General features: G+C 31.7%; 2 protein-coding genes across 2 annotated transcripts in view; one reads left to right on the top strand and one right to left on the bottom strand.

Annotated features, from left to right (window-relative positions):
• The first annotated feature begins 376 nt into the window (after positions 1 to 376).
• Positions 377 to 1,597, top strand: LOC114324595 (uncharacterized). Its single transcript, XM_028272461.2, has 2 exons — positions 377 to 846; positions 998 to 1,597. The coding sequence occupies exons 1-2, from the start codon at positions 441 to 443 to the stop codon at positions 1,336 to 1,338; spliced, it is 747 nt and encodes a 248-aa protein (XP_028128262.2). The 5' UTR covers positions 377 to 440; the 3' UTR covers positions 1,339 to 1,597.
• A 7,094-nt stretch (positions 1,598 to 8,691) lies between these two features.
• Positions 8,692 to 24,439, bottom strand: part of LOC126886591 (uncharacterized) — a 151,252-nt gene continuing 135,504 nt past the window's right edge. Inside the window, exon 2 of the mRNA XM_050653542.1 lies at positions 8,692 to 8,781. The gene's annotated coding sequence lies outside the window, so the exon portion shown is untranslated. The remainder of the gene's footprint in view (positions 8,782 to 24,439) is intronic.

Below are 24,439 nucleotides of genomic sequence, written 5' to 3'. Positions count from 1 at the left end.
ACTCACATTCAGAAAATAATATGTAATAACAGAATGAAATAATCAAATATAAAATATCAAGACCACTTGCAATTTCTTACGACTATTACAAGCACAAATAAACGAATGAAATTCGTTTTCAGCACTTTTTGTCGACCAGATTCACTGTCTTTAGAATAATTACCGAGAAGAAATTTTCATTCTCGAGAATGAAGAACAGGTGAGCATTTAAAATTAACACATTCTCAAACCAAGATAACTTTTGTAGGTCAGCAATGAACCAATCAAAAGAGTAGGGTATACAGTGAATATGTTTCGTCGGCCGGAGAGAATTCTTACGAGGTCAAAGAAGGAAAAGAAAGGTCAATGAGTGTCAAGATATAGTATAAAACAAGAAACAAAGATCGGGATGATCATCAGTTCGCTTCCGTCCATCACAAGTGCAGTGGACATCAGTGAAAATGAGAAAATTAGTGTTAGTGTTGTTTTTTGTGATATGTGCTTATGCACAGGACAATTTCGAAAATACCGGCGTTAGATTAGCACTGAAAATATACGATGACTGCACAAAAGCCGATGGATTATCACCGTGTTTAAAAAGAAAAGCTATCACTTTTCTAGACAGACTGAGCCGTATGGATAAATTCGCACTAACTGACGGAGTTACGGTACAAAAGGCATCCGATGCAGTCGCTGAAGGTCCAGCCCTTACCGAGGAACAACTTGACAACACACTTCCAAGGTCTTCTGACGCCAAAGATGCAGCTTTAACAAACATGCTTTTTGAAAAAGTTGGCAGCTTTATCGGATCCAGATCACTTGAAGTAACTCTTCCCAAAATTCAAGCATCGGACTTTATTGAAGAAGGTACTGAATTTTATAATAACTAAGTTTAATCTTTCTAATTCTTTCTATTCTCACTATTCTTATCCTTTCTATTCTTATTTTATCTTCACTACTTTCTTCTGTTTCTTTTTATATTTTTTATCTTATATTATTATATTTTTTATTGTTAAAGGTCGTAAAAAGGGCGGCAAAGGAGGCATGAAGGGGATGATGGGAGGTATGATAATGGGAATCGCAGCCAAGATGGCAGCTCTGGTACCCTTAGCAATCGCTGGTCTCTTCCTGTTGGCGGGAAAAGCCCTCATCACAGCCAAAATCGCTCTTCTTCTCTCTGGTATCATCGCCATTAAGAAACTCTTCGCCCAGAAACAAGGAGGTGGTGGTGGTGGCGGATGGCAATCCAGCGGCGGTCACGGTGGTGGCGGAGGCGGCTGGCAATCAAGCGGAGGTGGCTGGGACAAAAGATCCTACGACGCATCGAATCTCGCGTACAGCGCGTATAGCCCGCAATAATTTTAAAAACTAAGTCATTAGTTAATAATTTTGTTCGACTTTGTACAAATATGTTTGACCGATTTTTTGGTCAGTTAATGTCGTTTTCTTCTTACTGAGAGTTTGGACAGCTGACATGAGTAGAGACGTTAGAGTCTTTGTTATCGTTAAAATATTTATTATTGTATTTATTTTATTTATTTGGACTCATGACCATACCTCGACGAGATAATATTACCAAACAGTATGTATTTTTATAAAATAAATAAAATTTGTTAAATTTGTGTTTTATTTCAAATATTTTGTAGTTTGGTTTCATATCCTACAGATTTTTTCATATAATTTTAAGTAAATAAATGATGTACACATTATACAAAATTTCAAAAAAATAATAAACAAGAATATATATTTTTTAAATAGTTCACATTATTTCATTTTCTAAATTTTTATTAAATCAGTTAAAAAATTAAAATAAAAAAAATGATTTACCTACCCATAAACAAACATAAACATTTCATATATTAACTACTATAATATTATATAGAATACATGTAATGACACAAGACAGTAAAATCTGAAAGAGATTCGTGTACATAATCTAATTGTAAAAGGTATCGGGTTGAAATGTACTGTCATTTCAACTGTGCACGAATCTCTTCCAGATCTTCCTTTTTTGTGTCATTATTGTAGTAAATCCTTTGTTGTCAAGTTGTTTTACTATCACATCATTCCAAGTCTCCTTAGGTCTTTCTCTCTTCTTTTTCCCCTGTGCTTCAGGCTCCCATATTCAGTTTCACTTTTTAAAGACCGCAGAAGACCGCACTAATTTAACTGCCATGTTTGCTATTTTGGTATCGATTTTTCAGCCATTTTTTAAGAACGTAGGCGCAAAATATCGGGCCAATGCTTTTTAAATGCATTATTTTTTTCCTTAATCCTGAAAAAACTAATTAATATTTTTGAAAAATTGAAATGCACAATGAAAGATTACATTGTTACCGAGGGCCAAAAGTCCCTTAGAATAAACAAGTACTTTCCTTGAATGAGATATTTAAAGTTAAAAATCACACTCAATTTTCTCTTCTTGCTCACCCTTGTAACTTACTGAAATAAACATTATAGAAGATTTCAGACACTTTCGGGCCTCGATAATAATGTAATCTATCGTTCTGCGTTCACATTTTTCAAAAATACTTTTATCAGTTTTCTCAGGAGTCGAAAAAGTTAATGCATTAAAAAGCATTTGCCAAAATTTTGCGCCTACGCCATTAACACTGAACCTAAGTATTTGAATGTGGTTACCTTTTATAAATATTTTCCCTTGTACTATGTATTTGAATGTGGTTAACTTTTCTAAATATTTTCCCGTGTACCATATAATTAGTCCGTTCTTTAACGGTAAAATATTGCAAAACCTCTCAATTTTAAAGAACCGCTTGGATTGACATACCATTTGGCATACACATAGCTGCTAACAAGTCAAAGAAAGAAAGTGATATTGTGCCGATATGTGCTTTTGCCCCGGGGGGGGGGGTGGTTTTCAAAATATTCGTCCAAAGTAAGTCAGGAAATGAATAAACTGGCTAATTTTAAGTAACTTTTGTTCTATGGAGTTTTTTCACTAAGTCAATACTTTTCGAGTTATTTGGCAGTGAATATGTTCATTTTTTCAACAAAATAACCACGCTTTTAGACAGTTTTTCGCAAACAACTCAAATAGTAAGTGTTTTGTCGAAAAAACATTCTTGGCAAAAATATAGCCTGTAAAAAAACTAAAACAAATGGTGTATATATCACGTCTCTATACCTAGTAGAAGCAGAGTTACGGCTAATGAAAAATAGGTTCATATTCGTCAAATTCCAAATGGAAAATTTTAACGTGAAATAACCAAAAATGAAGCACATTTCGGGGAAAACTCATTACAACTTATTTAAAGAGTTTAAAAAAAGCTTCATTTTTGTTTACAAACAAAATTTCTAGCATCAAAAGTTAGTCCCTTTTTGTTTTGGTAAAAAAATCGAGAAAATCATCCCCTAATTAGTATCTTAAATTAACTTCATCGTTAGGACTTCACAAGTTTTTTGACTCGTGTATGTATTGTTTATATAATCTTTAAGTTTCATCGGTTCAAAGTCCTTATTATTGAAAGGGCTGTAGTTAAAAAGGGTTGAACGAGTCACTGATCACGAATGTATGCAAATTTAGAAACACCAAATCTTAATCAATTTTTGTCTAACAGAAAATCAAAAAAATACATGATATTCAGAAAAGCAATGCTGACTTTTTTGTTTTTCGAGATTTTTGGTATCTCTAACAATTTTTAAATTATTTCGAAAAAAGCATATTTTTCAAAATTAAAATTTTTAAAAATTTTAATTTAAAACCAAATTTTTTCAAAAATAAGCACTTTGAATCGATGAAACTTACAGATCGTATAAACACAACATAAGTAAAATAATTTGTGGAGCGGTAACGATTAATTTCATTTTAATTTGCTAATTAGGGGGTGGTCTTCCCGATGTTTTTTTGCCAAAACAAAAGGGACCAACTTTATTTTGAGCGTAACTTGCTTAAATTTATTGCTAGAAACTTTTTGTAAAAACAAAAATAAATCTTTTTTTAAACACTTTAAAAAAGTTATAATGGGCTTTCCCCAAAAAGTGCTTAATTTTTTTATATATTTCACGTCGAAGTATTATATTTGAAATTTGGTGAATATGAATCTATTTTTCATTGGCTATAACTCTGGTTCTACGAGATCCAGATCCATAGACCTAAAGCGTACACCATTTTTTTTAGTATTTTGTAGGCTATATTTTTGCTAAGAACGTTTCTTTCGACAAAATACTTACTTTTTGAGTTATTTGCGAAAAACCGTGTAAAAATGTGGTTATTTCGTTGAAAAATGAACATATTCACTTGCAGATAACTCGAAAAGTATTGACTTGGCGACAAAGCTCTATAGAACAAAATTTACTTAAAATAGTCAGTTTACCCATTTCCGGACTTATTTTGGACATCTATTTTTTCACCCCCAACAGGGGGTGAAAGTCACGCTCAGGGCAAAAGCACACATCGGCACAATATCACTTTTTTTCTTTGACATGTAAGCTATAAGTACGCCAAATTTCATGTCAATTAAGCTATAAGTACGCCAAATTTCATGTCAATCCAAGCGGTTCTTTAAAATTTAGAGCAAAAACCGTGAAAGAATGTACTAAATATTGTATGTTTCCATCTGCTCTATTTCCTCCGTCTGTATGTTTATCATTTTTTGCATTTTCTTTTTGAAAGATCCACGTTCATCTGCTTAGAAATATCGCAACCTTTTGGCAGATGTAGATCCCTACACCATGTAGGTGTGCATACTTATCTTCATTTTTTTGTATTCTTTTTACTATTTTGTTTATTATAATTATGAATAAGATTGGGCTAGTTTTATCTCCTGTCTCAGCTTAAATTCCTTCGATCTATTTTCTGATATATGTTCTTTCGCTTATACTCTATTATAGGTGAACTTAATTGCTGCTATTAGTTTTCCTGATAATTGTATCTCTACTAAGTACCTTCATATTTCCTCACTATTGACTGTGTCAAAGATTGCTCTTAGATCAATAAAGACTAACAAGTGTTCTTAGCTGTCTTCTATTAAGTCAACAAGCATGTTTATGCATTTAAGACTTTTTTTACGTTTATTTTAGTGTAATTAAACCGAAATTGTAAATTATTGTAATAAGTATTGATTTGAATAAACGTATATTATTATTAAAAGTAAAACTCTATAACTACACTTTTCAGAACGTGGAGTAAAATCGATTTAACCGATCAATTTTTTTAAAATTCACTTGACTTTAATATTGGAATTTTTTTAATGCAACTTTAAAGATTAAGTGAAAACAGATATTTTATGCCATGTTTCGTGACAGTAACTATGATTTATTGAATATTAGATTAATTTTTGTACTGAATGACTTTTACCATGAACACAATAATTGGATATTGTGAAGTTAATGAATTTGGGCCCATAAAGTATCAAGACCTCGAGATTGAAAATCAAAGAAATAAGTAGGTAACACAAAATTCAGTATAGTACAAAATGTTAAAACTAAAACAGATTTTATAACCTCTAACAAAATGGATCACTTTTAATTTTACTCGTCTTCTTCACTCTCGCTATCAGATATTGTTAACTCTGGAACTGGATCTACCAAACCTTCATTGGTCGTAAGGCGTATTGTACCAGGCCAAGGTTTTCTCCGTAATGGCACCACTACAGCAGAAACGCAACAAATTATTTCTTTGCGACACCCTTTGGCAAGATTCCTCTATATGTCTTGGCCAGCTCCAAGCATGGTCATCTTTAGGCCTTCCATAGCAGTAAAGAAAAATTCTTTGTATTCCGAAATATCAAAGTTAATACTAATAGAAACATACATTCTAGTAGAGATAATGCCGATACAATGGAAACTTGCAGTGATATACCCTATAAGTAAGAAGGGATATAAGCTAGATTGCAATAATTACCGGGAAATATCACTAACTACTATACTTGGATACAAAATATTTAGAAAATTATTGGAAGGGCCGGCGTAGGTAAGCGGTAGTGTGCTTGGCTCGCGTGCCGGTGGTCCGGAGTTCAAATCCTACCGCTGGCAAGAACACTAGACATTTTTAAAATGTTTATAGGCCCCAGGTCGACTCAGCCTGAATAAAATGAGTACCTTAGGTAAAACCAGGGGTAATAATAGGCGGTTGAAGCGTAGCACTGGCCCTGTTACCTTCCTTATATACCGTAGGCCCTAGATATAGCAGACTACCCTGCTATACTCCCAAAGCCACGTCAGCGGTATAAAACGGGAGACTATTTTTATTATTGGAAGGCAGGCTAAGTAGTATGGAACAAACAACCGGAGGTTATCAAGGAGGATTCAATAAAGATAGGTCAACTATAGACCAAATTACAGTAAGACATACGCTGGAAAAATTTTAAGAAGGAAATAACGACCTACATCATCTCTTTGTAAAAAACAATCGTATGACTCAATAATGTGAAAGGAATTATATAGAGCAATACAAGAGTTAACTGTGCCAAAAAAACTGATCACATTTGCCTAACAAACACCAAAGCACAAGTAACAATCCAAAATCAAATATCCGATGAATTTAACAATAACGAAGGTCTAGCATAAGGAGATGCGCTACCCACAACACTTTTTAACCTTGCATTGGAACAAGTTATCAGAAAAACTCGTAGAGATAGAGAAGGTACCTACAATATTTACAAAGATCAACGAAGTCGTTGCTTACGCAGATGATATAGACATACCTAATTAAATTGACAAAAAAAGACCTAGAATAAATGTATAAAATCTAATATTTTACAGAAGCGGTACATACTATGGGTCTATAAGTTAATGTCTCAAAGACAAAGTACATGAAAACAACTGGGGAAAAGTACAAATAAAAGGTACTCATATATCTTTGAGCGGGAAAAAGTATAAAAGAGTGGACTATCTCAAATATTTAGAATCAACAGTTACAGAAGGAAATAAAAACAGTGATGAGGTAACAGCAAAAATTTCACTTGAAAACAAATGCTTCTACACCCTACAGGGTATTATAAAGTCAGAATTAGTATCTAATAATTCAAACATATAGATATTATATACAACAGTTCTGAGATCGGAATTAATGTATGCAGCAGAAACATGGACCAGTGAACAAGAGGAATAACTTCTTAGATTTAAAATAAAAATTTTAAAGAAAATATATGGACCTATACAGGAGGACGGGGAGCGAATTTATAAAACCTATACTGTTTCAGTCATGGGGGCGACTGAATTTGAGTAGGTTTTGTATGCAGAATATTAGTTACACATCCTATGCTATTTCGGTCCAGAAATTAACTGTATCGGTGTAGGTTTTGTAAGCGAAATTTTTGATTATTATTGAGCAAATGACTATACTGTTTCAGTCATGTAAGTAAAACTAATCAAGTATTTACTAAGTGGAATTATTATTATATCATAAAATTTAGTTATGCTTTGAAAATTAAAATGAATAATATATATTTGGATAATATTAAAAATTACAAACAAATGAATAATTACTAATATACGAATATATACAGTATGTCCCTGTAAGTTGGAACCATATGGAAAACTTTTTTATTATTGATTTTACGAAAAAAAGATACCTACATATTCTTCATAAAAAGTTCTGCATGGTCTAAAACCGAAGATGCACTCATCTGATATTAAGTTTTATTAATAGTATATGAGAGATGTCAAAAAATATGAATTTTTGTCAAGGGTAAACTATCTTTATATATTTCACAAGATTGAAAATTGTTATTGTGAAAATTTATTTGGACTTAAAAATAATGTTCTACTATGCAACTACATTCTTCTAATTGAAAAAAAAAAATGAAAATTTCTCAAATTACTCAAATTAATTTTCTCGATATTATTAGTTTTACGAAAAAAAAAGTTATTCTTTATAAAAAGTTTTGCATAGTCTAGAGTCTAGAGACTAAGATACAACCATAATTTATCAAATTTTATCAATTTTATACAAGGTTTGTCAAAAAATATTAATTTTGTTCAAGAGTAAAATACCTTTATAGTTCACAATATTTCAATTAAAAAGATGTAATTGTATACTCATACATGTTTTTGAATTCCGAACAATTTTTTATAATAAAATTTTTCAATATTGTGCAAAATAAAGGTACTTCACTCTTTAGCGAAATTCATATTATTTTTTGACATACCCCGTATAGAATGGATAAAATGTGAAATATTATTATTGAAGCTTATTTTGTAGAACGTGAAAAACTTTTTATAAAGAATAATTTCTTTTTTGGTAAAATTAATCATTTCGGAGTCAAAAATAAAATTGATGTTAGGTATCTTCACTTTTTTTTTCAATTAGAAGAACATAATTGTGCATTAGAACATAACTTTTAATTCCAAACAACTTTCGATACTAACAATTTTCAATATTGTGGAATATAAAGGTGCTTTACTCTTGAGAGAAAATCATATTTTTTGACATACCTCGTATACTTTTAATAAAATTTGATATCTGATTATTGTATCTTAGGTTTTCGACCATGCAAAACTTTTTATAAAGAACAGCTTTTTTTCGTAAAAGTAATAATAAAAAAGTTTTCCATACGGTTTAAACTTAGTGGGACATATTGTATATGAATTAAAAAATATCTAACATGGGTATTTACTAATATTAGATACTATTAATTACTAAATTATTGAACAGAGTTAAGTCAGTGTTTTTTTGCACAAGACTCGTTTTTTTCTATGCTTAAACTAATGTTGTGAGGTTTCTCCTTTTTCTTTAGTTCCAGAGTGGTTGGTCTTCCAGACTGTATGCGATTCTGACCTTTTAGTCCCCTATCCTTTCTTCGAGCTATAGTGGTAGGTTGTACTCGAATTTTTCGGTTCCTGGCAAATTGAGTTGTGTGAGAAAACATAGATACTATTTGTGACGGAGTTTTCATTTTTTCCAATGTTGTCACAAATTTTTTCAGCACTGTGGTATTCGAGGGACATTGATCTTTTTTAATATATGTGAAAGTCTTATAAATTCGGCGTGCATTCTATCTTTTGTTTTTCAATTAGAAGAATGTAGTTGCATATTAGAAAATTATTTTTAAGTCCAAAGAAATTTTTGTAATAACAATTTTCAATCTTGTGAAATATAATATAAAGGTAGTTTACTCTTGAGGCAAATTCATATTTTTTGACATCCCTCGTATACTATTGATAAAACTCGACATCAGATGATTGCATCTTCGGTTTTAGACCATGAAGAACTTTTTATAAAGAATATCTTTTTTTTTTTCGTAAAATCAATAATAAAAAAGTTTTCCATATATTTAAAACTTACAGGGACATACTGTATATATTCATATATTAGTAATTATTCATTTGTTTTTAATTTTTAATATTATCCAAATATATATTATTCATTTTAATTTTTAAAACATATCTAAATTTTATGATATAATAATAAATCCACTTAGTAAATATTTGATTAGTTTTATTTACATGACTGAAACAGTATAGACATTTGCCCAATAATAATAGAAAATTTCGCTTTCAAATGCTACACCGATACAGTTAATTTCTAGACCGAAATAGCATAGGATATGTAACTAATATTCGGCATACAAAACCTACTCGAATTCAGTCACTCCCATGACTGAAATAGTATAGTTTTTTTAAATTCGCGGATGGGGAATGGCGTATGTAAAAGAATGAACCACGAAATAAATAAAATAGAATAGACCGACTATCATAAAAGAAATAAGAAATAAACGACTGAGTTGGTTGAGACATGTAGAAAGGCAAGACGGTAAAAGAAATACAAAAAAAGTACTTGAAAGGAATTAAACTATAAGAGACAATATAGCAAAACATATATGACACTGAAAGTATTTTAAAAAGTCAGCAGCGAATGTAATAAAAAAGACAAACTAGGAATAATCATTATTTTAGATAAAATGTTGGAACTTTTGAGTAGCTATGCGTGTGGCGACCATGTGCGAATATAGCCCTCCATGGGCTGCCAGTGGTCACATATTATGATGATGACAGTCACTTAGCTGGGATACTCAGCAAATTCTACATACCTTCTCTAGAGATTTTGGGCAATCAAAAAAAGCTTTTCAATATCTACGCGAAATTTAAAATTTAACCGACATGACAGCGTAAATTCACGAAAACTGAATGCTTTTTTATTACCAAATGATTCACACAGTCACAAGAAAAAAAGAAAATCCTGAGAATGATATCACTTGTTTATGGCAACATAATTATTAAGGTATGTAAAACATTAATGAGTGGTAATAAACATACGTATATTATGTTAACCTTTTTTTGACACTCAGTATATATTCCTGTTTAATAGTTTGTTCCGGAGTTAAAAAGTTGAAAATTAATTGATCATAAATGATTCATAAAAAGTTATTCACAGTGTAGAGAAAAAAATTTATTTGGTTCCCACGCTGTCTCCAAGTTCACTGACACCTATATACTGAGTTGGTCGAAGTGGAATTTCTTAATAAAAAATATTTAAAAGTTTTTAAAATGACACATTTAATTTATAATAAAAAATAATAAGTGGGGAATTATAATTTATTTTATTTCTTACTTGCATATTTTGTTTATTTTACTTTGGGTACGGTTACCATAAACACACTTGTTATATCCTATCCTAGGACATAGTAAGCGGGCGTTATGGATTATAACGTCCTGTTGAATAAGAATAAGGGGCGAATGTTATAGAACAAAGTTTTTTTTATTTTAAACAATTTTCAAAGGAGTAAATATTATAGAGCTAACATTTTGTAACCCTAATTAGTGTAGGAAACAGAGGTTGAACCTCGCAAAATGGACACAAGTCCGGTTTTATTTTTTTTTTTCTGGTATATCAAGGAGTGCTTATTATGAGACTAACTTTTTCTTAAAAAATTTCGCCCCGGAACCCCCTTTTCATCCCTTTAAAGTGGGTAATTTGTGGTTTTTGCGAAACGTAGCCCTTACTGTATGTTTTGCAAAAAATTCACTAAATAGTAAAATGAGTAGGACTATATTTCCTACTATTTATTTCCCGAGAGCATATGTCTTACCGTTTAGCGGGGGTGGCGCCCCAAATTTGACAAATTTTTAAAAAGAATGTTTTTAAAATTTTTTCCCTAACTGTAATAAAAATTAAGAAGAAACCCTGCGGCAATTAATCACAAATAAGTGGCTAATTTTTTGGTATAGGTCTAATTTAACGGCAATTGCAAATTTTAATTACAGGGTGTTACATTTTAAAAAACCCCTTTTTAAACCATCTGAACCGCCTATGCTAGAGTAACAAAAATTTCAGCGATTATCCATGTACTAGTGTTATTTACAAATTTGTATAATGTACCCCCTTATTTTCCCCGGAACCACCCAAAAAAAAAGGAGAATTAATAAAGAAAATAATCAAAGATTGATTTTGGGCTACCACTGTGGCTTTAAATTGCAAAGAAAATAAAATATGCATAGGCCATAATGTGTAGCAGACAGTGTGTTCTTTTATTTTCTATAAGCACATTATCCATAAAATAAATAGGTGACGAAAAAAAAAACAAAAACTGGAGCCCTCCAAAGCATTTCTGCCGTAACGGTTGCTTATACGAAAAAAATACATAGGACCTTATTTGTAGAGAAAATAGTGGTCTTTAATTCTGTATAAGTTTTGTTTTAAAAAATGCATACGTAATGAGAAAATCATCAAAATATGCTCTCCAAGAGATAGGGGTAGATTCAAACAAAAACTGGAGCCCTCCAAAGCATTTCTGAGGTTTACGGCGCCACTGTGTCGTAACGGTTGCTTATACGAAAAAAATGCATAGGACCTTATTTGTAGAGAAAATAGTGGTATTTAATTCTGTCTAAGTTTTGTTTTAAAAAGATGCATAGGTAATGAGAAAATCGTCAAAACATGCTCTCCAAGGGGTAGTTTCTGCAGTTTATTTTCAAAGATATGGGTAGTTTTCGCAGGGATGTTGCAATAATCATATATATTTATGAAAAACCCTATTGATGGAGCATATGTCCATATGGGTCAAAATGCAAAAAAAAATTTTTTTTCAACTCCTTCTATATTTTTTTTTTTGGCTACAGAGGTTGAATTAAGAAATCGATTTTGGCGTCCATGCATGAGTAATAAGAACGAGCACAAAATGATATATGAAGCATTTTAATAGATGACATGGTGTGTGAAGGATTCCAAGAAAATCACTTTATTAATTCTCCTTTTTTTGGGTTGGTTCCGGAAAAAATGGGGGTGCATTACAGAAATTTTTAAATAACACAGTACATGGATAATAGCTGAAAGTTTTTTTACTCTAGCATAGGCGGCTCAGATGGTATAAAAAGGGGTTTTTTAAAATGTAACACCTTGTAATTAAAAAACGGGCAATTGCCCTTACATGAAGCCTATACCAAAAAATCAGCCACTTCTATGTGATTAGTCTCTCCAGGATTTCTTCTTAATTTTCGTTACAGGTAGAGAAAAATATTTTTTTAAAATATCTTTTTTAAAAACTTGTCAACTTTGGGGCGCCACCCCCGCTAAACTGTGGGTGATAGAAATATGCTGTCGGGAAATAAATAGTAGGAAATGTAGTCTTCTTCATTTTACTATTAAGTAAATTTTTTGCAAAACCTACAGAAAGGGCTACGTTTCGTCAAAATCACAAATTACCCCTTTTAAAGGGATGAAGAGGGGGTTCCGGGGCAAAAATTTTTAAGAAAAAGTTAATCTTATAATAAGCATCCCTTGATATACCAGAAAAAAAATAAAACCGGCCATATGTCCATTTTGCGAGGTTCAACCTCTGTTTCCTACACTAAACAGTCTTCATCAATATTGAAAGTAAAATTTTCGAACATTCCTTACCTGAAAAGTTCAGAAATTTTATATTTTGAAATTTTCGAAATGAAAACTTGACCACTGCTACCACTAGTGCCTTGACAATGTTCTAAACAGGATTCGCCTATTAATTTATCTGACGCCGCGCGCCGTTGTCGAATCTGCTATAATAACGGACCCTCTGTTCTTAGCAACAATGCTCTCCTTTATACAGGGTGTTTCATTAATAATTGTCCATATATTAACTGGAGAAACCTTATCGCAAAATACGAAGATTTAACCTAAAACACCTTAATAAAATGTGGTTCCTTACTGAGCTACAGGGTGTTTTATCTAAAAATTTAAAAACTATTTTTACTCAGCATTTTAGAACTATCCGAGGTATCCTTTTCATACTTGGCAGAAAGTGCGACTACTAGACACTCTACTAAATTATTATAAACAAACGTTTCTAGCTACTACCAGAGGCGTACGACAGGGGATGGTGAATGGTTGACCCTTCTCAAATTCTACGCCACTGGAGGAATTAATATTTTAGTGCCATTTTTAGATTCTACAATACTCTCTACGTAAATAATATACTCTTCATTGGTAACGATAAAGTCATTAGTTTTCGAGATATTTGAAGTTAAACATGAAACGGCACAGTTATTTTGATTAATTTATGATATGATTCATATGATTAAAATTTAAAAATTATTTGTACCCAGTACTTTAAAAGTATTTGACGTATCCTTATCATACTTGGCAGAAAGTGTAGGTACTGTATATCCTACTAAATTAAGATAAATAAACGTTTCTAGCTACTACCAGAGGCGTACGACAGGGGATAGTGGCTGGTTGACCCTTCCCAAATTCTACGCCACTGACGAAATTGTTATTTTAGTGGAATTTTTTGATTTTGCAATAGTTTTTATGTAAATAATATACTCTTCATTCGTAACGATAAAATGATTAGTTTGCGAGATATTTGAAATTAAAAATGAAGCGACACAATACACTGATCAAAATAACCGTGTCGTTTCATTTTTAACTTCAAATATCTCGAAAACTAATGACTTTATCGTTACGAATGAAGAGTATATTATTTTCATGGTAAGTATTGGAAAATCGAAAAATTTAACTAAAATAGCAATTACTTCTTGCCAAGTATGAAAAGGATACGTCGAATAGTTTTAAAATGCTGAGCAAAAATTGTTTTTAAATTTCTAGATAAAACACCCTGTAACTCAGTAAGGAACCACATTTTATTTAAGTGTTTTTGGTTAAATCTTCGTATTTTGTGCTAAGATTTCTCCAGTTACTATATGGACAATTATAAATGAAACACCCTGTATATATCCTTCTCCACAGATGCAGTTTTTCAATCGGGATTTTAGGGTTTCGAACGATGCCTCGGCTTGAACCAAAATTGTTGTCAAAGTTCATCTCAATCAATGCCCACTGTTTTCATTTTTATTTTCTAATTTAGGGTATTTTGCAAGTATTGAAGGTACACTTCCCAGTGTATTTTTGCCAACAGGCTGGACAGTGTATCGACTGTTTCCGTATGTCAGAAAAAATCTTCGTTCCTTTATTTCTGTTGGTCTTAATGATACATATTTCCTGACCAGTTTCAAGGCACCTATTTTATTCTTCTCCTTAATAGTAAATTCTCTTCTTGAGAATAGTAAATTCTTGATGTATAAGTTTTAGTTACTGGTATTTTAAGGAGTAATCAGGTGCCCTTATCTTCTATATCGTCGAAAATTTAGTGTGACTTTTAATTTCAAATATCTTATTCAAAAAAACTTTTTGTCTATTTTAAGGGACTTTCGGACCTCGGTAATAATGTAATATTTCATTGTGCGTTTAAATTTTTCAAAAGTATTTATTAGTTTTGCCAGAATTCGAAAACGAATGAATGCATTTGAAAAGCATTGGTCCGAAATTTTGTGCCCATGCTCTGATAAGCATACGGTGTTATACTGCGATCTCACAAGCTCTGCTCCAGCTTTCAGAACTCATTTATTACCAATATACTGTTTAATTAAGACAATGTGTGTCTTAGTGATATTTCTGTTTCTAGATCTACTTGAGAGCTTGCCCTATCATCACAATTAAATTTTGAATTATTCCAAACCTTTCTTCTTATAAATTTATAATATACAGTAGAACCTCGATTATCCGTCAGGGCACCGGGCCAAGGGTATAACGGATAATCGAAAAGACGGTTAACAGAACATTAAAAAATAAAAATGATAATAAAACTCTCAAATTTTATTTGTATGTTTTGTTTGATGATATAAGGGAAATTCGTGTTCGTGTTAATATTGTCGAATTTGGTTTAAAATATTCTAAAATCTTTGTTTGTTTTACTGATGCTTTGCAAGGGCTGATTTTCTTATTCGGCCTAAGATCATGTAAACTACTTTATTGGATTCTTTTTGTCGAGAATCCCACTCGATGAATGGTCCCATGTGAGATGCAGCTTCTTTAGGCAAATCTTTGTCAGTTGCAAAAGCATCATCGACATCGCCACAGTCAAATTCCAAGTTTGTGTCAGCTTCTGTTTCGTCAGCCTCTATTTTGCCATTTCAACACTTCATCATCTGTCAGCAATCGATAGTCATTTAAGTCCTCATCACAAATTAACCATTCGTCATCTTTAGGCAACGAAAACAAAACAGTTGATTCAGCCATAACTTCATTTGTTACCGCACTGTACATTTCAGCGAATTTCGTTTGGCTTATTGCTAAAAAAATGAATTGATGACTCAATTTTTTGCTTATGTACTCAATACAACTTATGATCGGACCCTGACGGTTAACAGAGGTGACGGTTAATGGAGAGACGAATAACCGAGGTTCCACTGTAACAGTTTTTATTAGTTTGTTACTACTACTAAAATAAATCTTTCTAAGAAAGAACTGATTGATTTGATGTTTGCGCTGGGAAAGTGTAACAAAAATGCTACTATATAGCAATAGTAATGTATCATCAGAAATTTCCTGATAGACGACAAACAAGAAGATAAGCTTTTCAAAGGTTTAACGAACTAGACAGGTAGATTGTGCGAAATCTGATCGAACACAAACTATTGTAAATGAAGAAAATAAATTAAACGATGTAATCCTTAATATCGACAGGGATGAAAAAGACAATTCTTCGAAGCTCAACACAGTTCATAAGATATGCGGATGACCTGGGACTGGTAGCACCAGATAAAAAAAGACTAGAAGAGGCACTTTTAACTCTGGTAAGAGAAGCAAAGACGAGAGGATTAATAATCAATAAAAATAAAACAAAATACCTCATAATTATAAGAAACAATGGAAACAGACTAATAGAAATAAATATAGGTGAAAATACATTCCAGAGAGTAGATTGCTTCAAATACCTGGGGGTGATGGTGGATGGCAAAAACGGAAGGAGTATAGAGATAAACGAAAGAATTACAGTAGGTAATAGAGTATATTGGAAATATCACCAACTACTCAAGAACAAAAACCTGAGCAAAAAAAAACAAAATCAAAAATATATGCAGCAGCAAATAGGCCAGTGATAGCCTATGGAGCAGAAATAATGTGCCTTATGAAAAAAGACGAAAAAAATTTTTTTTTCTCTGATTCTGGCTTTGGTTTAGAACTAGAACCTTTAGCCACGTAATTGTATAACTTATTACTAAGTCAGGGGAGTAATGTGTAGTGTGTGTGTTGAGTAAGTGTCTTGTTACTTTGCAAAGTCGACGTCATTGTCTTTGCAAAGAGACGCTAATTGTTTCCGAACGTCTGCGGTCCCTCCGGTGAGTACCGATCCCACAAGGACAGAAACTATTTTTCATTCGAAAAAAAAAAGTTAAGAATAATTGAGAGAAAAATTATGAGAAGAACACATGGCCCAGTAAAGATAGAAACAGGGGAATATAGAAAGTAAATAAAACGGGATAATTCCCGAAGGTGGGCTGTTTACTATCTAATTAGTTAAATAAAATTTAACGTGAAGTAATGGTCCCTGGTGTAGTTAAACGTTTTGAACGTAATACTTCTGCATTTTCAAAAATTTTAAATTTTTATTAAAATATACCAACTACACCAGGGAGTGTTTTACTTCACGTTAAATTTGATTGAATATAGAAAGCTGATAAACCATGGAATAAGAAATATAACTGAAGGAGACGATATAGTGAGATTCATTAAAGCACCAAGGCTTAAATGTTTTGGACACACACAAAGAAGAGGGGTAGAAGCACTGATCAAGAAGATAGTGAACTGGAAACCAGTAAAAAATAGACCAAGAGGAAGACCAAAAATAAGATCGGAAGATCAACTGCTAGACGATAAAGATATATCAAAGATGGAAATTTCAAAATTGAGAGAAAAGATTCAGGTCCGGAGAGAGTGGAACAAGATATTAGAGAAAGCAAAAAAACCTCATAGCCTATGAACGAACCTAAAGGAAACTGCGGACTAATCCACAGCATGAAATGAATTAAAAGAGCTCATTTTATTTGAGCAACCTATTCTCTAACAAGCATGAACGGCCCATATATAATATATGTTACCGGGCAAACTCGATTTCAGGACAAATAGTCTGGGCTGATTATCGGAGAATAGGCCATTTTTGGGAAAAGTTATTTATCAGCAATTTTATTGCTGGAGTCGAATCTTATGATTGTATATATTAATAATATAGGTATGCAAAGTCCACAGATAGTGTGCTACTTTTTTTATAAACAAAATGGCGCCCTAAAATCGTGTTTTTTTCAATTTTTGCTATATAACTCCAAAGATTTTAACTTTACACCAAAAACATAAAAATAAAAATTCACTGCAATTAAATTCTGCATAGAGACGTGTTTTTTCCGATTTACTTCGATGAAAACTTTCCCCGGAAAAAGCGGGTTTTTCCAACAAAATCTTTAATTTTCAACTAAACTTTTAGATAAGTAATTGTTAATAAATAATTAAATAACTTGGCAATGTAAAAGCCCTTCTTATATAGATTATAATCCCAGAAGGCAATGGAAATTGAATGAACAGTTTAGCAACAATTGAATTGTTAATTAAAAATTTACGGTCGCTATAATAACGACAATAATTATGATGCATAAGAATAACTATGATTTTTTCATAAAAAGACACTATACATATCTAATGTACTTTACGGAATTGAAATTGGACTATTTAAGCGGCCTCAGAAATATTTTAAAATTATAAACAATTTCTTGGCTTATAAACATATAGAATATATCGGGAAATATTAAACTAAATTAAATTATAAAAGCGGTATTCGAAAAACAGCGGCAGGACGCTTATTTTAAAAGAAAAAACGTTTAATTTTGATGAGCAGTTCCTGAGATGCAACCGGTCAAAGTTGATCGGAATTTACGGCAAAAATATAAACAATAGGATCATAATTTTCAAACCATCACCTTTTTATTTTTGTCGTCTTTCTTCACACCAATTTTTATATCCTTAAAATACTCATAACATATATTATCATAATAAAAGCTATCAATAATACGTGTGAAAATTGCCAAATATAGCAAAATTCCAATCAAAAATTAGGTTGGAGAAAATGTAACCCTCAAAGTTCAAAATCGGTATACGTTAAAAAAATGCATTTTCTCGGCTTCTTATCGAGCAATTTCCTTCATTCTTTTTTTTGTTCCCTAATAACTCGAGTAGAGCCATCGAAGTAATGCATTATTAAGTGTCAAACTGTTTATTCAATTTCCATGGGCTTCTGGAATTATAATCTATACGAAAAGGGCTTTTACATTGCCAAGCAATTTAAATATTGATTAACAATTACTTATCTAAAATTTTAGTTGAAAATTAAAGATTTTGTTGGAAAAGCCCGCATTTTCCGGAGAAAGTTTTCGTCGAAATGAATCGGGAAAAACACGTCTCTGTGCATAATTGAATTGCGGTTAATTTTTATTTGGGTATTTTTGGTGTAACGTTAAAATCTTTGGAGTTATAGAGCAAAAATTGAAAAAAACCCGATTTTCGGGCGCCATTTTGTTTATAAAAAAAGTAGCACACTATCTGCGGACTTTGCATACCTATATTATTAATACATACAATAATAAGATTCGATTCCAGCAATAAAATTGCTGGTAAATAACTTTTCCTTGTATTTTGCTAATTTGCCCAGAGTAAAACTGGTGTGGCCTAGGCCAGGGAAATTACTGAATTTATTTTAGCGCTTATAGTTTATGAAATCAATGAGTTTTTTAACATTTTTTGTAAATATGTCATCGTGTCACATTTAATATGTATCTGTGGATGTAATGTGCCATTGTTTGATTACGATTTTTTGTCACAACTCGTTATTTTATTATTTTAAAAATATCGTCTATAGAAGTTGTGTCACATTACATCAAAGGAAATTAGACGTCTATGGAAGTTCTGTCCGTCAACGTGTTGTGTTTAATAAGCACTCAAAATTTCAACGCGATTCAAGTTTAAATTTAAATTTTAATTAAAAGTGTTTGTTTATCCGAGATGCCATTTTTTGGTAATAACATAGAAATAAAATAATGAAGGTACGGTAATTGTTCTGGTACCGTATGAAATATTATGAAGACGTTTGTTCCTACGCACCAAAAATTTTTGAAAAACTCATCTTATAACCAAAAATATCGTTGGGCAAAATTACTGTTAGTTTTAACTTATAGATAATAGAATAACAACTGCTACAATATTATTTGTAGATAAAACATTTTTCCATATTTAAAAGCTGACATTTTTACAGGAATTTAAACAAAGGTAGAATTATTAGAATTAACAAAGTTATTGTAGAACGATTAGGTATAAAGTAGGAAGAAGTTAACCTTAAACATATATCTCTCTATCTCTATCAGCGAGGTTCCTACAGCCTCTGCCGCTTCTCGCATTTCGACCGCCATCGTTTTCTGTCCATCCATTCGTCTTCTTTGATGGCTCTATCTTTCATGATGTGCCGTACATTTTCTTCCCAGGCAACTGAAGGTCTTCCCCTTCTTCTTCTTTGGTGTGGTATGTAATTTAAAGCTTTCTTTGGCCATCTATCTTCATTCATTCGTTTCACGTGACCATACCACACTAGTTGTCTAGTTTCAATTTTATCTACACTGGAATATACAGTATGTGTCCTCCTTCTAATATCTTCATTCCTGATGTGATCTTTTTTAGATATACCACACGCTCTCCTTAGATAATCCATTTCTACTACTTCTATTCTTTTCCTATCTTTTTTTGTCATCTGCCAAACTTCTGCCCCATAAGTCATAATAGGCTCTACCAAGGTACGATAGATTGTCAATTTCGTTTCTTGCCTTATATCTTTAGACCACAGTAGAGAGCTCAGAATGTTTACCGCTTTTTTGCCCTGCTGCGTTCTCTTTTCGATGTCTCTTTTGGTAGTGCCTTCTTTAGATATTATAGATCCGAGATATTTATATTCATTACATCTTTTCGTGGTTCTAATTTCTAACTCTGGATCTTCTTCATCATCCCCTATTTTAAGATACTCTGTCTTTGACATATTCATATTGAGGCCCCATTTTTCATATTCTTTCTTTAGTTTTCTAAACATGTAGTCCATGTCTTCCTCATCATTCGCTACGACTACCTGATCATCTGCAAAAAACAAAGTTGTTAGACATTTACCACCGCCTATGTCTATTCCCATTCCGGATACTTGTTTCCTCCACTGCTCTAGCGATGATTGAATATATATTTTAAATAAAGTCGGAGACAGACAACATCCTTGTTTAAGTCCCTTTGATATAGGGAATGAGTCAGATATAAAGTTTCCTTCTTTAACGACACTTCTTGCATTTTTGTATATATTTGCGATAGCATCCACATACTCTCTACTGAGACCTACCTTCGTCAATGTTTGAAACAGTTTTTTCAAAGGTACCGTATCGTATGCCTTCTCCAAATCTACAAACAATAGGTGGGTAGATAGATTCCTTGCCTTCCGTTTTTCTATTACCTGCTGCAGAACGAATATATTATCAGTGCACGATCTTCCTGCACGAAATCCACTTTGTTCTTCCATGTCTTCGTATTCTGATTCTATTCTTTTCTTTATTATTCGACCGTACAACCTCCCTACTGAGCTGGTAACAGTTATTCCTCTATAATTAGAGCATATGCGTTTATCCCCTTTCTTGAATACTGAGCTGATGTATCCAACATTCCAATCATCAGGGATATTTTGTCCTTTTAAGCATTTATTAAACATATATGTGTCTGCTAAAAATAATTCTGAAATGAGGTTTAGTTGGACCGTGTTGAGGAGGAAATAAAAACTTCAAATGGCCGAGAAAATTTAAAAAAATCTCTAGTTCTAGTTGCTGGATTGTTATCTTTTTTTTTAATTATTTTAATACACTTTCTGCGTTCCACTACAACTATGAATAGTCCGTTCTTTAACGGTAAAATATTGCAAAACCTCTAAATTTTAAAGAACCGCTTGGGTTGAAATGAAATTTGGCTTACACATAGCTAACAAGTCAAAGAAAAAAAGTGATATTGTGCTGATATATATGTGCTTTTGCCCTGGAGGTGGTTTTCACCCCCTCTTGGGGGTGAAAAAATATTCGTCCAAATAAAGTCAGGAAATGGATAAACTGTCTAATTTTAAGTAACTTTTATTCTATAGAGTTTTTTCACTAAGTCAATACTTTTCGAGTTATTTGGCAGTGAATATGTTCATTTTTTCAACAAAATACCACGCTTTTAGACGGTTTTCGCAAATAACTCAAATAGTAAGTATTTTGTCGAAAAAGAATTCTCAGCAAAAATATAGCCTTTAAAAAATTTAAAAAAAAATGGTGTATATATCACGTCTCTACACCCAGTAGAAGCAGAGTTATAGTTAATGAAAAATAGGTTCATATTCGTCAAATTCCAAATGGAATACTTTAACCTGAAATAACCAAAAATGAAGCACATTTCGGGGAAAACTCATTACAACTTATTTAAAGTGTTTACAAAAGCTTCATTTTTGTTTTATAAAAAAATTTTTAGCATCAAAATTAAACAAGTTACGCTCAAAATAAAGTTAGTCCCTTTTGGTTTTGGTAAAAAAATCGAGAAAATCACCCCCTAATTAGCATCTTAAATGAACTTAATCGTTACGACTTCACAAGTTTCTTGACTCATGTATATATTGTTTATATGATGTGTAAGTTTCATCGGTTCAAAGTCCTTATTATTGAAAGGGCTGTAGTTAAAAGGGGTTGAACAAGTCACTGATCACGAATGTATGCAAATTTAGAAACACCAAATCTTAATCAATTTTTGTCTAACAGAAAAACAAAAAAATACATGATATTCAGAAAAGCAAATCTGACTTTTTTTGTTTTTCGAGATTTTTGGTATCTTTAAAAATTTTTAAGTTATTTTGAAAAAAACATATTTTTCAAAATTTAAATTTTTAAAAATTTTACTTTGAAACCAAATTTTTTCAAAAATTAGCACTTTGAATCGATGAAACTTACAGATCATGTAAACACAACATAAATAAAATAATTTGTGGAGCGGTAACGATTAATTTAATTTAAGTTGCTAATTAGGGGGTGGTCTCCCGATTTTTTTTGCAAAAACAAAAGGGATCAACTTTTATTTTGAGCGTAACTTGCTTAAATTTAATGCTAGAAACTTTTTGTAAAAACATAAATAAAGCTTTTTTTAAACACTTTAAAAAACTTGTAAAAGATTTTCCCCAAAAAGTGCTTAATTTTTTGGATATTTCACGTCGAAATATTCTATTTGACATTTGGTGAATATGAATATATTTTTCATTGGCTATAACTCTGGTTCTACGAGATCCAGAGATCTAACGCGTACACCATTTTTTTTTACTTTTTTATGGGCTATATTTTTGCTAAGAACGTTTTTTTTTGACACAATACGTACTTTTTGAGTTATTTGCGAAAAACCGTCTAAAAATGTGGATATTTTGTTGAAAAATGAACATATTCACTTGCAAATAACTCGAAAAGTGTTGACTTGGCGAAAAAGCTCTATAGAACAAAAGTTACTTAAAATTAGTCAGTTTAACCATTTTCGAAATTATTTTGGACATATATTTTTTCACCCCCAGGAGGGGTTGAAAGTCACCCCAGGGCAAAAGCACACATCGGCACAATATCACTATTTTCTTTGACATGTAAGCTATACGTATGCCAAATTTCATGTCAATCCAAGCGGTTCTTTAAAATTTAGAGCAAAACCCGTGAAAGAATGGACTAGAAATATTATTAATATATAAATAACAAATTATAAATATGTAAACCATTAAACAGTATATTTGCTTAAAAATTAAATTTTTCTTGTCGTATTTTAATGGATTTTATACCGTAAAAGAAAACTTTCAAAATGGGAATGAATGATTTCTTAAATATTAAAACCAAATTAACTGGGCATTAGAAAATAGTTATTTATGAAACAGTTCGTGAAGTATGCTTTTTGCGAACGCATGCGATTTTTAGAGCACGAACGACAACGGAGCGAGTGCTATAAATCGCGTAAGTTCGCAAAAAGTACTTCACGCACAGTTTCATACAATATTTTATCTACGATAAACAAATTAAAAAAGCTTTAACTCTTCGTCACTGGAATTCATTTCTATTCTACAATTTTTAGAACTTTGACATTTAAAAATTCTAACTACTTTCAAACCACAAAACTGTCAAAACTTTTGTTGTAATTCATTGCTCATATTGTCATCACCATGACAACGCGACAGTTAAAAACAGTGCGAAAAAGTAAGTCCCATTTAAAATACATTGTTACTTCACGCACACTTTAAATCCTTCACGCACTGCTATCTATAATGACAGTTTTCACAAACTAAAAACTTATACAATAGAATATGACATAGAGTAGATAATAGTTATTTATGAAACAGTTCGTGAAGTATGCCTTTTGCGAACGCACGCGATTTTTAGAGCACGAGCGACAACGGAGCGAGTGCTATACATCGCGTAAGTTCGCAGAAAGTACTTCACACACAGTTTCACAATATTTTATCTACGATAAACTGATAAACAAATAAAAAAACTGTAACTATTCGTCACTGGAATTCATTTCTGTTCTACAATTTTTAGAACTTTGACATTTAAAAATCCTAACTACTTTCAAACCACAAAACTGTCAAAAATTTTGTTGTAAGTCATTGCTCATATTGTCATCACCATGACAACGCCAAAGTTAAGGATATTTGACTATATCAAAGTGTGCCAAAAACCCATTGAAAGTGTGCGAAAAAGTAAATCCGATTTAAAATACATTGTTACTTCACGCACACTTTAAACCCTTCACGCACTGCTATCTGTAATGACAGTTTCCACAAACTAAAAACTTATACATAATATGACATAGAGTAGATAAAACTATTTGTTATCTTATTGTTAAAGAATAGATTTTTTACTTTAAGGTTGTGTTAAAATCATCAGCTTCTCAAATATCAAAAAAATTGTCTATCTACAATAGTTTTAAAATTATTGTAATTGTTTATAACTTATAAATAATGGTAACTTTACAAAAAGATTTTTGGTTATAATAAAAAACACAAAATATATAAATATCGAAATGTATAAACAAAATTATTATTTTTTAATTATTACTCATATTTTTATTATTTTTTGTCTTATTACAAAAAAATCACCTCTATTATAAAGGAGTTAAATACATTTCATATTA

This window comes from Diabrotica virgifera, chromosome 6, assembly GCF_917563875.1.
Source record: "Diabrotica virgifera virgifera chromosome 6, PGI_DIABVI_V3a".
NCBI lineage: Eukaryota > Metazoa > Arthropoda > Insecta > Coleoptera > Chrysomelidae > Diabrotica > Diabrotica virgifera.
Note: the sequence above shows the minus strand (reverse complement) of the source record. Positions and strands in the feature narration are given on the sequence as shown.

Bases quoted from the DNA above. Each gene is read 5' to 3' on its own strand.
- LOC114324595 (XM_028272461.2), top strand. From the start codon at position 441: ATGAGAAAATTAGTGTTAGTGTTGTTTTTTGTGATATGTGCTTATGCA. The intron at 847-997 runs GTACTGAATTTT...TTATTGTTAAAG, and splicing joins ATCGGACTTTATTGAAGAAG to GTCGTAAAAAGGGCGGCAAA.